The sequence below is a fragment of the Caretta caretta genome, chromosome 6 (assembly GCF_965140235.1).
Source record: "Caretta caretta isolate rCarCar2 chromosome 6, rCarCar1.hap1, whole genome shotgun sequence".
NCBI lineage: Eukaryota > Metazoa > Chordata > Testudines > Cheloniidae > Caretta > Caretta caretta.
The window spans coordinates 68,023,906-68,039,352 of NC_134211.1; the positions used below are offsets into that span (position 1 = coordinate 68,023,906).

Sequence of the window (15,447 nt, forward strand, 5' to 3'; positions counted from 1 at the left end):
GCACATAGACCTTTGGGCAAGCCCTGTGGTTTGAAGTACAGCCAACTCAGAGCCTTAGTAGCACCTTTTTAGAAAAAGTTTAAATAGTTTGTTTTCATTTTCAGTTTTAACAAATGTTGCTTACATTGTGGTGTTTGGAGCTTTAAGCACTGTGGCGACTGTGTGTGGTCACTGCACCTTTAAGGTTGCATGGTCTGGCAGAGATCACAGCTGGCAGCAGTTGCAGCTAAAGCTGGAACCCCGGAATGAAGTGGAGTCGCATGTAGCTTGTAAATAAGGACTCAATCATTGGGCTAACTTGATCTATTATTGTTACAGTCACTGTAGTTAGCTCACTTGTTTACATTTGAAGAGTTAACATACATGGTTTGAAAACTCAGTGTAGATGGGCTTTACTGTCTTATACAATGGTTAAAAGTGGCGCAGAGATAAAGCGCTAACTCTGAGTGCTCTGGGTTTGTTTGATATTTGCAAAGACTGGCTTTTCAATAGTGCAGAGAAATGTGCTTAGTAACATACACAAACATCTAGTCCAAAATGAACTGACCACTAATGGGTAGGGGAAAAGTGAGTGCACCAGAGGGACAGGGTATCATCAGATCAGAATAGCTTATGTGCAGTCCTGAGCATGTAAATGTGCACAGTTGCCATTTTCATTGTTTCTGTATACTCCTGCTGTAGGCTTTCTGTATATCTAGTATAACAGGCATAACTAGCTTTCTCTCTTTCAAAATGGACCCATCCTTTGCTCTGGGTATATTATTACTGCCTCTGAGTGATTATGATCCATGCACACAGCTAGTCTATGCTAAAATTTCCTGTTGCTGTTGCCTTATCTTCCCTTGCCCCATCCCTGCTTGTTCCTTTTAATCCACTTGTGCTACCTCTTGTCTTTTAGACTATAAATTCTTTGGAGCAGAGACTGTCCTTTATTGTACATCTGCATGGTATGTAGCTCAATGGAGCTGTGACATGCATGAGGTGTCTAGGAGCCGTTATAATGTAAATAATAAAATCGATTAAAAATCTGACAGAATAAACTGATTTTAGATTAGACTCTTCCTCATCCATTCAGCCTCTTACTACAAATAGTTGCCTCCCCTTTAGCTCACTCTGTCTCCTTAAGTCACTCTGTTCTTGAAAGCCTGGGAGAAAAGAGGCCTTGCAAAACGCTGCCCTGCAATAAACTTCACAATATGAATAACAAAGTCCATGCACGCTGAGCAGCTTCTCTCTCACAGTCCTCATCTACAACCCTGCTGGACAGGGAGGCTTGGTTGAGAAGAGCTATGGCAAGGAAACATAGATGTTTTAAACTCCTATCTAGCAAGTAAAAGCTAAAGATAAACTCTGATGCAAATATCTGGGACTAAATAAGAAATCCAAAGCACAATACAGAAGACAAAATGTCATACCTAATTCTCCTTGACAAATATCAGTTCGGTTGGCTCCACCAATTATAAATCGTGGATTCTCACAGATTTCCTGTAAGATACAAACAAACATATGAGCAGGAAAAATGTGCTTTGTGCTGTCTGTTTAGTAACCCGGGCCCCAGCACCTGCTGTATTTTCGACTATAAGAAGGGTAATGTCAGGGCCTGCAACTGTGACGCAGCAGCATAGAATGCTGTCCTGGGGTGAGAGACAGCCCCGGAGAGGGCAGCTCCAGCTGGGGAGGGGGCTCGAAATCCAGTGGAGAGGAGGTAGCTGGAAACTGGTGAGAGAAGAAGGAGGTGAAAAGAGGCGGCGCTGAGGTAAAAGGGGATTTGCCAGAGGAAGCTGGATCGTGAAGGGCCATGTGCGAGCAGCCCAGCTGCGAGGGTACAGAGCGTGTGACTGGTGAGTTTGACCATTGTGACGCTGACAGGGAATGCAGTTTGGGTGTGTGGGGAATGGGTGTGGCTCTCCAGGTGAGGAGCTGTCATTCCTGGGAAAACCTGTTGGAAAGAGGGGCAGTCATTGCAGCAGCCAATCAAAGGAGCATCACAAGAGAGAAGCCTAGGCGGGACAGCAGGGGTGAAGCTTGACTTCAGCCAGGGAGAGGAGGAATCCCTCTAGGGATGACAGAGCATGTTGCTGACAAATTTATTTGACTGTGATGGCAATTTACATTTAATCATTTTCCGAAGCGCGTATTTGATGTTACTTCATGTTATTTATGTTCTTGCCAAATTTCTGGGTTTTCCTTTATAAAGTTTAAAATTGAAGGTTATCTCCATTGTACTGGTTTGCCTCTTCCAAGCCACACAGGAGGCATAGCCTATCTGAAGTCTGGGTCACTGCATCTATTTTCTATAGAAATGAAATAGGAGTTATGTCAATGTGATGGCCACAGAACCTACAGAAAAACCATCTGCTGCAGGGATTTGATTGCAGTTTCCTTTCAGAGGTGCTTTTTGGGGCCCTGTGAGGTCAGATGTGCAGAACTTCAGATAAAGTATAGTCTCCATCCAGAAGGGTTTGGTAACTGGAATTGGAGAGACCTCTTCTGGGCCAGCTGCACGGGTCATAGTTGCAAATACATTAACATTTTGAGGGGGGGATCAGATAGAAGAATTTTGTTCAAAGTGTGGGGTGGGGGCAGTTAAAATTGGGGTGGGATGAGGAAAGGCAGGATGGCAAGCCAGGGCTGGGAAACCAGTGCAGTTCAGAAAAATTTAGGGCTACAGACAAAGGCGGAGAAGAACTCTCCCAGAAAACTGGAAACATCACTGGGGTAGGTCACTTGTAGGGGATAAGGCTCACATTTTCAAAAGTGGCCACAGGTTTTGAGTGCTTAAGTTTGTAGGTGCCCAACTTGACACAACTAGGTGAAGATGAGCTGCCAGTGTGGAGAGAGCACTGATGCCATTTTGGGAAGAAAGGATCCCTGTAATGATCCCTCTTTAACTCCCCCTCCCCACTAATCTGCTCTTTGAGTCCTCGCTTTATAAGTTGTACTTTCCTTCATTTTTGTTAAAGATTTTCTACTTTTTTCCCTAGTTGCAATATTGAATTGCCAAAATTTCACTTGAAAAAGGTAATGCTGCTACAATCTGCCCCTTCAGGGCATGATTCTCCTCTGGCCTGCCCCTAGCATAGTCATTTACACCTGTGCAAAGTGAGTGTAATGTGCTCCCAGATCAGAACATTAATATTTTACACCCACTCTGCACAGGTGTAAATTACAAATGATTTGTCTACATTAGAGAAGCTAAACCAATTGGTGCCTCTTCAGTTGATTGAAAAGCAGCTTGCATCTATCTTTAAAAATGCTTCAATAAATGGTTGCAGAGGCAGAAATCAGCATAACTTACCTCAGAATTGAACCTAGATTGTAACGCAATTCAGGTAGAAACATTTTCATATGAGGTAACTGTTTGTTCCCTAAGCTGGACAACGAACCATACAACCCAGACTGCAGGAGGAGGGAAGAGACGACAGACAGCCCCATGTTGGAAGAGACTCCCCTATGTCTTAGCAGCCTTCATCCATGAACTTCATAGCTCAGGTTAGGGGGGAAAGGGACATATGCCAGCCGTGGGAACCCATATGCAAGGTTGGAAGAAAAAGAAAGACCCCCAAGCAGAGCCCATCTCCCAGGCAAAGAGATGGTGGCAGGGAAGGAACTTCCAACCAGGTACCCAAACTCCTGAGATGGGGATAAAGAGAGAGATCTACTTAATAACTCCCATCTCCTGTGCTGGGGTGTGTGTGTGATAAACTACATTTGAGGATCCCATTTCCTGGGAAGTAGCAAGAGTGGGGAGAGAAGAGGAGCTCCTCCCAGGAACCCCATTTTCTGGGTGCAGAGGAGAAGAGAGACCAGCAACTGTGGGTACAGCTACATAGGAAGTCAGGAGTACTAGAGACAGGTCTTAGGTACCGTAGCTGCAGCCTGAAGCTTTTTCAGTATGAACAGCACAGTGATGGGCTTTCTGAAACTCATTATTTCAAGTCTAACTGTTTCTTTGGTGTGAGAACATTTCTTCTCCTCCCCAGTAGTTAGCTCAGGGATGCATTAATTTTGATGTAACTATCTGGATTATCCCCCTCGCAGAATTGAGACAAATGTCCAATAACAACAAATTTCTGGCCCTCCACAAGTCATCTCATTCTGCCGACTGCTGGGAAAGGAGAAAGTGGTCTTTATTTTCGTGCCTTGGTCAGCTGGCTGGGAGATTAAATTCTGTAAAGTCAGCTGTTTGAGATATCTTATAACTTCTCTCCATCCACTTGATTTGTTGGAAACATTCTTCCTGACACTGCTGTCATGCTTGTCTCGAAAATTGGCATAGTGTCCTGTGGGAAGTTTCAGATTATAGGAGTATATTTTCTAACCCAGCCAATGTACTTCAGCCTGCTGAAACTATCATTGACTTCAGTAAGAATGAAACTAGACTCAGGGTACGGACTTCAGAGTTTGGCACATTGTATTTTAGTTAAATGTAGCTGGATATTTAAATACTTCCAAAGCTGCCAGTTAAAAAAGAAACATAAACACACCACTGTGACGTTTCCCTCTGGTGTTATCTGGACGGGTGATCTGCTAGGTCACTCCAATCCTTGACTCAGGGAGCCAGCCTTACCCTGCTCTGCTGTGAGAACCCCCACTCCTGGGCTGTTCATGCACAGCCTCTGGCATGTAAGCTGCTCCCAGTTACTTGCAACTGAATGACACTAGCCAATATCTCTGGTCCCAGAAACAACCCTAGGAATCTCCGTCTTGCAGTGTCCAGTTATGCCTGCTGGATGCTGCAAGCTTATATGAGTTCGTCTATTTAACAAAGAAATTGATATGTAGCAGGCTTATTATCCCAAGGGGAGTCTCTGACATGCTTCAAACCAAACGCACTGCTTCAGGTAGAATAAACAAACAGATTTAGTAACTATAAAGATAGATTTTAAGTGATTATAAGTCAAAACATAAGTCAGATTTGGTCAAATGAAATAAAAGCAAAATGCATTCTAAGCTGATCTTAACACTTTCAATGCCCTTACAAACTTAGATGCTTCTCAACACAGGTTGGCTGGCTGCTCTTCAGCCTTTGATCAGCACTTCAGTCCCTTGATGTGGTGTCTGTAGGTGTAGGTGGAAGAGAGAGCAAGCATGGCAAATGTCTCTCCCTTTTATCATGTCCTTTCTTCCCTTTTGGCTTTGCCCCTCCCCCCCTTCAGAGTCAGGTGAGCCTTACCTCATCGCAGTTCCAAACTGACCAAAGGAAGGGGGGTGACTCCCTCAAGAGTCTAATGCAGGGGTCGGCAACCTATGGCACGCGTGCCAAAGTCGGCTTGTGAGCCAATTTTTAATGGCACGCTGCTGTCTGCTGCGGACAGCAGCGTGCAATTAAAAATCCTGCCCAGCCCTGCCCACTCTTCTCCGCCCCCACCCACTGCTCTCTCCTTACGGGGCAGACAAGCTTCCCCCTTCCCCTGCCTCTTCCCCCAGCGTGCAGGGTTCCTGCCCCTCCTTCTCTCCCCCCCTGCGGCCGATCAGCTGACGGTCCTTGCTATGGAGGGGGAGGGGGAAAAGCAGAACCGCAGTGGGCTCTCTGCTCCGGGGACCTTGGTGAAGGGGGTGGAACTGGCATATCCCCTCCAGCCTCCTGCCGTGAGCCGCTCAGGGCAGGGGGCTGGGAGCATCCCCACGACCCCAGCCCATACTCCCAGCCCTCCGCCCTGACCCCTGCACCCCCTCACACATCTCCAGCCCTCTGCCCTGACCCTGAACCCCCCACACCCCCATCCCTCTGCCCTGACCCCTGCACCTCCCTCACACACCCCCAGGCCTCTGCCCTGACCCATGAACCCTCCTCACACACACCCAGCCCTCTGCCCTCACCCCTGCACCACCCCCACACCCCAGCCCTCTGCCCTGACCTCTGCACCTCCCTCACACACTCCCAGCCCTCTGTCCTGACCCTGAAACCCCCACACCCCCGAGCCCTGTGGCCCTGACCCCTGCACCCCACCTCACACCCCCCCAGCCCTCTGCCCTGACCCATGAACCCTCCTCTCACACACCTCAGCCCTCTGCCCTGACCTCTGCACCCCCCACAACCCTAGCCCTGACTCTGGCACCCCCCACACATACCCAGCCCCCTGCCCTGACTCCTGCACCCTCCTCACACACCCATAGACCCCTGCCCTGACTCCTGCACCCCCCACACATACCCAGACCCCCCACGCCCTGACTCTTGCACCCCCCACATCCCCATCCCCACCCTCACCCCCACCCTGAGCACCAAACTGGAGCTCCTGCACACACACCCCCACATTCCCACCTGCACCCCTCGCACCAAATGGGAGCTGCCCAGTAAGTGCTCCACACCCAAACCTCCTGCCCCAACCCTGAGCCCCTTCTCTCATTCTAGCTCCTGGCCAGACTCTGCACCCCAACCCCCAGCCTGCTCCTTCACCCCCAGCCCTGTTCTCAGTGCACTCTCACCCTCATCTCAGTGCAGAGAGAGGATGAGAATGGGCCAGAACCAGGGAGAAAGTAGTTACCTACTCTATGTGGACAGGGCCAGGACCCCAGACCAGCAGCGGACTGAGCGGGGCCGGCAGCCAGGACCCTGGCTGGCAGGAGCCGGCGGACAGAACCGCAAACCGGCAGCGGGCTGAGCCGCTCAGCCCACTGCTGGTCTGGGGTCCTGGCCGCCGGCCCCGCTCAGCCCACTGCCAGTCTAGGGTTCTGGCTGCCGGCCCCTTGCCAGCCGGGGTACTGGCCGCAGGCCCCGCTCAGCCTGCTGCCGGCCTAGGTGAACGGAACCCCAGGCCGGCAGTGGGCTGAGCAGGCCAGGGTGTAAAATCAGCATTTTAATTTAATTTTAAATGAAGCTTCTTAAATAGTTTGAAAACCTTGTTTACATACGACAATAGTTTAGTTCTATAATATAGAGACTTATAGAGAGAGACCTTCTAAAAAACGTTAAAATGTAGTATTGGCACACAAAACCTTAAAGTGAATAAATGAAGACTCGGAACACCACTTCTGAAAGGTTGCTGACCCCTGGTCTAATGGATTCTTTTGTTGCTGCCTAGGCCAGCGTCTTTTGTTCCTGTGAGGCTGGACTGGGTTTGTCCCATATAGGGTGACCAGATGTCCCGATTTTGGGGTATTTTTCTTATGTAGGCTCCTATTACCCCCAACCCCGTGTCCCGATTTTTCACACTTGCTGTCTGGTCACCTTAGTCCCATACCTGTCCTGATGAGGTGTGAACTGCCTCTCTGCTCTTGGAGAGTTTTTGCCTGGGTTTGCTTTAAGCCATGAGGATACATTTTCAACCTCGTAACTATATACATGAAATTATAACCCATAAATATAACTATAACATCACTATAACAACAATGCTCAGTACATCGTGAGTCTTCCAAAGATACCCGTCATGACAGACTTTGCATTGGATACCACACAATCATTTTACAAGGATGAACATGGGGGTGCTGGGTGTTCCCCCGAGGTAAAGAGCGTCACAATCACCCACTGTGTAATTTCACATGGCATCATATTCAACTACAAATTGTACACAAAACAAAAGACAGAAATCATACAGTGGTCATGTGGACAGATACAGGTGTAACAGAAATATATTTCTGAGCTGAAGACAAAAGCAATATTCTGCAAACCATCTCATTTTCCTTACTACTCTCAGACGCCTCCCATTCCCCATAGGGAAATTTTGTAAAATTGCATATCATTGTTTATTCCAGTTCAACTCCTATTGTGGTAGTAATGCTGCCATCCCTAGTGCAGACCAGTTGCTGGTGTTTTAAGTATCATGCCATCTAAAAGAATGGGGCAGAATGGGGCGGGGTGGGGGTGGAAAGAGGTGGGCAGGGATGGAGGCTTGGTGGTATGATAAATGGGTATGTAAAAGTACAGTACTGCAAGTGAGTCTTCCTATTAATATGTCAGTGTTAATGTATCAAAACAGGATTGCAGCAGGCCCCCTTTTCAATCTTTAATGTATCTTTGATGTAATGAAGTCCATTTATCATGTCTGAATGCTATTGTAATATCTTTAGTAATTTCACATTGTTGTGTAATTTAATTTAAAGGGGAGCGTTTAGTAACCTCATTCTGCAATCAGATGTACCCCCCCCCACCATGGCACATTGCAATGTACCATCAAGAGACTTCAGCAAAGTCCCCACAGTGTTCTCACCAGGGATAACACTGGTTATCATAATGTGGCCATCATAGCGGCCTCATCATGTGAGGTATTGTAATGCAATCCCTTTAGCATCCTCCTTGTATGATGGATTGTAGTGTAATTCCCTTTGCACACTTGTGGCACAGTGAATAGCAATATAATCCCATTAGTGCCTATTTTACTGGGTATGCTGTGCCTTCAAGGCACATCCCTCGGTATACTGATGGCATAATGTATTGCAATGGGATCTTCTCTGCAACTCGATGATATAGTTAGATAACCTATGCTCCCTTGTGGTGCAATTATTATTTATTATGTGTACTGCAGTAGTGCCTAGAGGCTCCAGTTCCACTGTGTACAAGGCGGCAGGCACTTTACAAGCCTGTAACAAAGAGATGATCTCTGCCTTGCAGAGCTTACAGTCTAAGTAATATATCTGTAAGAAGGTGGCTATTCTGTAGTTCTTCACAGGAATGCATGGCTCTTCTGTTGAAACCCCTGTTGCCAGATGCTTGAACAGTGCATAGAGATGCAGATGTATTTTTGCTGAGTCACTTCAAGTTTAGATAGGCAGCATGGTTTAGCAAGCTGAGCTGAAAAAATCAGGAATTCCTGACCTCTAATCCCAGCTCTGTCACTAGCTTGTTGTATAGCTTTGGGAAAGTCACTTAACCACATTGTGCCTCAGTTTTCCCATCTGTAAAATAGGGATAATACTTACCTACCTTACAAGTGTGTTATGAGAATTAATTAGTTAACGATCATAAAGACTCCAAAAATAAGTAAGGATACACCCACCTCCCCAAGAAGTACATTAACTGGACCATTGTTCTAATGTAAGTATTCACAAGGTAATGTAAGTATTCACTTCAGAGCACTCTCTCCTGTAAAGTTTATTTTCTGCAGATAGGTCGCAGGTTTCTTTGGGTTTTTTTGTATAGCCTCTTCAAGATCTTGGGTCAGATTTTCAGCCCCAGTTCTGTTCTCTTTGTGGCACCTGAGAAGAGCAAAGGGGATTTTATGTGGCTGCAACTGGCCAGTTGAGAATCTGCCAGCAGAAGGGAATACTCAGTTGGTGAAAAGTCACTGGAGCCAGTTCCTCTATTAGTCTTCCCCAGCCACTGGGGGTGGGGGGACCGGGAGGGGGAAGTATGGAGGTGTGATGGGGTGCAGATGGGATGGAGCAGAGCTCTCCAATTCTCAGCCAGCATATGGTCACTTAGGAAGCAGTGATAGATGTTTTAAGTTAGAACAACTCCTAAATGTTCTAATTTGCATTAGGACCAGGACAGCTTGAGAATCAGAGAGCTAAAAGCAGCTCCCTAATGATCGTGATCCAGTCCTGTGCTGAGTAGAAGAGAGAGGTGCAGTAGAGAATCTGGCCCTTGAGTTTATCTTGTCTTACACTCTCAATTAGATGATTTGATCTTATGCAGTAACTGTGAGGTATTAATTATATACTATTCATGTAAACCAGTTTAAAGTATAGTTTGAACATAAACACTGTGTGGGATCCTGCAATCCTTACTCTGGTAAAACTTTCATAGATGTCAACTGAAGTTTTGCCTGAGTAAAGCCTGTGTGTATTCAGATCATGTTATGGCAGTCACTAGCTGATTAGAGTTACATGCTTCTGTTCCCCTGTCCCTCTGACAAAGTTCACTGCTGCTGTATATGGCAGTCTGTCCTTCTGACAGTAACCCAAAGAGCAGTCCCCATGTCTTCACAGCACAGGCCAATTATTTAAGAGATCAGGTGGGGGATCAGATTTCTTTATGTTGTTAGTGGTTCCTGAGATAAGTGGCTTCAGGGCCAGATATCAGAGTGGTTGGTTCCTAGGCTGTGAACCCCCTGTCTCAGTTACAATAACTATTTCATTGCAACATTAATGCAGTGAGAATGTCACGGAGAAACCCTTCCTCAAATTGCAGTTCTATATTCCCAGCCTAAGTGGAGAGTTACCAAAATTCTGAGCATCCTGCACATGCAATATAGGCCTATATTCATGTAGTGAATTGAACTCAGGGCTGGAAGTCAGGAAGCCTAGATTCTATTCCTGTTTCTATCACTGACACTGTGGGTCCTTGGGTCAATCACTTAATCTCTAAACCTCAGATTACCCATTTGAAGAACAGGGCTAATAATAAAGCACTTTGATATCTACAACTGAGAAGTGCTAATTAGGTGTAGAGCAGTGATTCTCAACCAGGGGTACACGTACCCATGTAAGTATGCAGAGGTCTTCCAGGGGGTACATCAACTCATCTAGCCAGTTACCTTGTTTTACAACAGGCTACATAAAAAGCACTAGCAAAGTCAGTACAAACTAAAATTTCATGACAGACAATGACTTGTTTATACTGCTCTATAGACTATACACTGAAATGTAAGTACAATATTTATATTCCAGTTGATTTATAATTATATAGTAAAATGAGAAAGTGAGCAATTTTTCAGTCATAGTGTGCTGTGACACTTGTATTTTTATGTCTGATTTTGTAAGCAAGTAGTTTTTAAGTGAGGTGAAACTTGGGGGTACGCAAGACAAATCAGACTCCTGAAAGGGATACAGTAGTCTGGAAAGGTTGAGAGCCAATGGTGGAGAGCACTATTATTATTTATGATTAATACAAGAGATGCAATAACGTTTGCATGCTGCACAGCACCCGCTGCTATCATATTAATTTTTAATTTTTTTTATCACTGTTGCCAGAATAATAATACTTGACACTTATATAGCACCTTCCGTTCAAGAATCTCAAAGGGCTTAGCATAATAATTAGTAGAATAAATAACATACGTGTAAGTATTATTTCCCATCCTATAGAGGGGGAAACCGAGGCACAAAAAGGTTACATGACTTGCATCAGGTAACTCAGCAAGTCACTGGCAGTGAGGAATAGAACCCATATTTCCCAGTCTTGTACTTTAATCTATAGACCTTGCTCCATTTAAAATGTACATTTATTCTTTCTGGGAGAACACCACATATATAACATACATATGGTAGTCAGGGAAAGGCAGCAGAGTTAAAGGTGGTATTAGAATGGTCTCTCAGTACTTCCAAACTGTCTGACATTTTTTGTTTTGTTTTAAACTACAGCTTTTGAATTACCTGATTCTCAAACTATTTTTAAAATAACTACAATGTTCTAAGAATACCGTTGTAAATTTATCTATTTACAATCTTAACTCTATTTTAACAAAGCTTTCCCCCCTCCCCAGAATTTAAGTAAGAATGGAAGATGTCAGTGTCTTTATGGAATGGATATGTACTTCTGTAGTTTAGCCTTGAACTTCTGGTGGTTTGATGTATGCTTTAATCCTTTAGCAAAATACCCTTGACGGCAGTATTACTGATCATATTAATTTGTCTGTATGGCGTCCTATTATTAACATATTACTGCTATTCCTGTCTGTAACATTATCAGACAAGTTCTTCTCCTAGCAGGGAAGAAGCACATTTGAGCTGTGGTTCTAAATACCAGTGAAGCAAAGTCTTGGTTCAGTCTGCAGACTGCAGCAACAAATACAAGAAACTCTAGCTTCAGTTTATGGAAGGAGGAGGACTGGATTATAAGAGAAGCTGCTGATGTATCTGCTTCTGAAAGTTCACATGGAGAGAAAGGATCCTCTCACTATAATATGCTACAATATTTTGCATTTATATGCACTTTTCAAGATCTCAAAGCACATTACAATAGTGGGTGTTCTACCTTTTACACCTATGGAAACAGGCATAGAGAGGGTAAGGCATAATTTTTCAAAAAGTGTGAACTAATTTAAAGTTCCTTATCGTTAGGTGTCTAATCTGAGACAGTGATGACCTGATTTTCAGAGGTGCTCAGCACCCACATGTGCATATTTACAGCTGAGTCTGCTCAACAGCTGCAGTGAGTCTCCAGTTGGTCCATCCAAACACTGTCACTCCAAATTAGTGGACATATTTGAGAATTTGGACCTTACTGACTAGCCCAGCATCACACAGCACAGTGCCAGAGCCAGGGTTAGAATCCAGATCTCCTGACTTCTAGTGCCTTGCTCTAACCTCTCAACTATGCTGTCTCCTTTATATCAATGAAAATTAGCATTGAAACAGTGTGGAAAATAATTTAGGATCTGATATTTAGATTTTTAAGTTGCATTTCTGTGTATTGTACAGCCCTGTGCACACTGTTGGCACATAATAATTATTATACAGCTCTCAAATTGCAGCAAAGATGATTCTATAAGGGTGGAGTAAAGATCACTGGGATGGGGTCCTAGAAACCAAAGGCTTAATCCTCCACCTTGTGCAGTCATTTATACCTGTGCAACATGGGTGTTAAATGTTACCCTTTTCAGTTTAACACTTTTATTTAGCCACATACCTTTATTCAGTTCTCCTCTGATATCCACTGACTATGCCACTACACGCTGCTGTATCACTTTACCTCCTGTAGAGGTATGAGAAAGCATCTCCCTTGCCAGTCAATTCAATTGCTGCTCCACTTAACGGATAACCAGATATTTCTAGGGAAACCCTGGGGCAGCAGATAGGCTAAATGGAAATGTTTTTAACTCACTCCAACATAAATTCTCCTTCTAGTTTTGATTGAACTGTCCTGCATTTTAAAGATTGGTTCTGCCTCATGCTCTGTCAATACATAGAGAGACGAACTTCAGTGATGTTGCATGAGATGTAAATCAATGCAGCTCTTATCCCAGACTGTATGGATTACTCCTGCATAAGATATCATTACAGGCTGGGACTAAATATCTTCCTGCCCTTCATTTTCTCACTATGTGGAGAAATAACTGTAATGGACCTTTACAGTCATCTTCTGGTTCTATAATACCCACATTCCAAGGCCACTGGCCTTCTAGCTCTATGCTATCATCAGCTCAATCCATGATGTTTCATTATGGCACAAAAGTATGGGATAATGCTGCACATATGTAAAAGGAAGCCCATAACAATCAGGGATGGATACAAGCAAAATCCTTAGCATTTGGCCTTCACCCAGGTGAAGTAGTGAAACAGTAACAGGCAGCAACACCATGTACAGCTGGTTGGCTGCCTGTTGGATGAGCTGGGAGGCCTCACTTGGAAGGAAATATTAGGAGTGAGAGGAAAAACAAGAGTCCATCTAGGGTTGGGATTCAGGACCTTGGAGGGAGAATTCACTCTGAGGGGAAAGCTGGATAGGGAGAAGTCTGTCAGGAAGGGCAGAAATATTGGTGAATTTGGGACCCAGTAGACATTAATCCAACTTGGTAATTATTATAACCCCCCAATTCATGGCAGACAGATAATGGGATAACCAGCTTTGCCTTTAGGAACAAGTGATACTGGAAATCAATGATGAGATAATAAAATAAAAGAAAGTGGTCCAGATTCTGCTCTGTTACATCCATGCAACTTTTTTGACTTAACTGGACATGGGTATAATTCAGAGCGTTCTTCCAAAGGTACTTCTGAAAATGAAAAGATGGGCCCAAGGGGCTATTTGTAGTGAAATAAAATTAAGAAACCCACCAGTAAAATAAAGTAGTGTTGAAAAAATAAATCTACTCAGGCCCCAGTGTGTGTGTTGGAGAAAGAGGAGAGGGTTTAAAATTTGTTTCGTTTGGTGTCTTCAGATGAGAAAATTCCAAACAAACCAGAGCAAGTAAAAGCCAATTAAAATACATTTCAAAAAATTAAAAGTTCCAAGTAATCAATCCAATCAATCAATCCTATTGATTTTCAGGTGATTATTTATATTCTCTCTACACTTACCTATCCCCACAGATCCTAGACAGTAATTTCCCAGTCCTAGAAAACAACTACAGAAATATGTTTCCAGTGTATAGTTTCCCCCGAAGGCAATGTGCTCAGTACAGATAACTGCATTGATATATTTATAAATACAAAAAGGCATTCAATGTTTTAATTAGACAGACCAGTTACTCACTGTGGGTCTTTTCCACTCAAATGTGATGGGTAGTTTCTGGCTGTAGAAGAGGGAGCTCTCATTAGGTGGGAAATCAGGATCCACATAAAGAATCTTCTTTTCCAGGCATTTCTTGTGGAGTTCTTCAAAGGTCTTTTCCCGCACTCCAATAATGGGCTGGTTGCGACTGATGATAGCCGAGTAGATACCCCCTGAACCTCCTCCTGTTTCAGCTGTTGTGCTAATGCTGGTGCTGGGAACTGATCCAGCCTCTGTCTGTTGAGCCAGCACAGCATTTATGGCCGACGGCATGGAAATCAGATTTGAACAAAATTAAAAAAGAAAGGAAAATAAAAAGGAAGCTCTTGCAACCTGGACAGAAACTACAGAAAAGAGGAAGTCACCGAAAAAAACCAACCGTTGAACGGCTCTCTCTTTTGACTGCAAGTGCCCAAGTCACATTAAAAGTGATAAAATGTCATAGGATAGAGCAATTTGTACGTCTTCCTGAGCTTCTTGCTATGGTAATTTTATCAGCAATCAAAATTTGGTCCTTGACAGGAAACAAGAGAAATTGTTAAGTAACTTTTCTGTCTGGGGTTGGTGTGTCTACAGCATGTGTGTGAGAGTGTGTCTGTACCCTGGAGAGATTTCAACAAGGAAAACTAAAAATAAACATGGGGGGTGGGGTGAGTGAGAGAGAGAGAGAGTCAATTTGATGTGTAGTTTCTTCCTATTCAGGGCTTGTTCTCAGAGAAGGATTGACATGGGTAGGCTGATTCCCAATGCCACATAGGTTTTTTTTTTCAATTCCAAAAAAAGGTGAAACTGCAAGTTACATTTACATTTTGGTTTTAAGCAGCATTTTATAGCATGTTCCTTATTGTTATGATGGGTCCTGATGTTACAAAGATTTATGTACCTGTTTAACTTTATTCATTAGCAGAGTCTTCTTTGCAAAAAAAAAACGGTGTGCCTTTACACTGAGAGAGCCATCTTGACTTAAAGTCCTAATGGGGACAAGGCACAGGTAATTTTTACCATGATGTAGCTAGTTGAGGTCAACCTTATACTCTCCCCACCCCAGCTGTCAGGCTTAACTTGACTAGGTATGTCAAGCTATGGTGCCTTGTTTCCACTTAGATTTTACATTGAGATAGCTAACTTGACATAAAACACACCTCTTTTTATTTTATTTTATTTTTTTTTGCTGTGAAGGCACAGGCATTGGCTTCAATAGGATTATTTACAGTATGTAGAGTTAAGCACATATGTAAATATTTGCAGGATCAGAGGCTAAAATTATAGGAGAATAAGCTGCAGGTTTTTAATAGTTCACTCTTGGGTGCCTACTTGAGACATCGGTATATTTAGAAAATTATCATGGCACAGCT

At 44.0% G+C, this 15,447-nt stretch overlaps 1 protein-coding gene across 1 annotated transcript in view; it reads right to left on the bottom strand.

Moving 5' to 3' along the window:
• CAPN3 (calpain 3) overlaps positions 1 to 14,708 on the bottom strand; it is a 76,671-nt gene extending 61,963 nt beyond the window's left edge. Inside the window, exons 1-2 of the mRNA XM_048854941.2 lie at positions 14,075 to 14,708; positions 1,416 to 1,485 (exon numbers count right to left, since the gene is read on the bottom strand). Coding sequence (XP_048710898.2) covers positions 1,416 to 1,485; positions 14,075 to 14,365 — 361 coding nt within the window. The 5' untranslated portion in view covers positions 14,366 to 14,708. The remainder of the gene's footprint in view (positions 1 to 1,415; positions 1,486 to 14,074) is intronic.
• Positions 14,709 to 15,447: the final 739 nt, after the last annotated feature.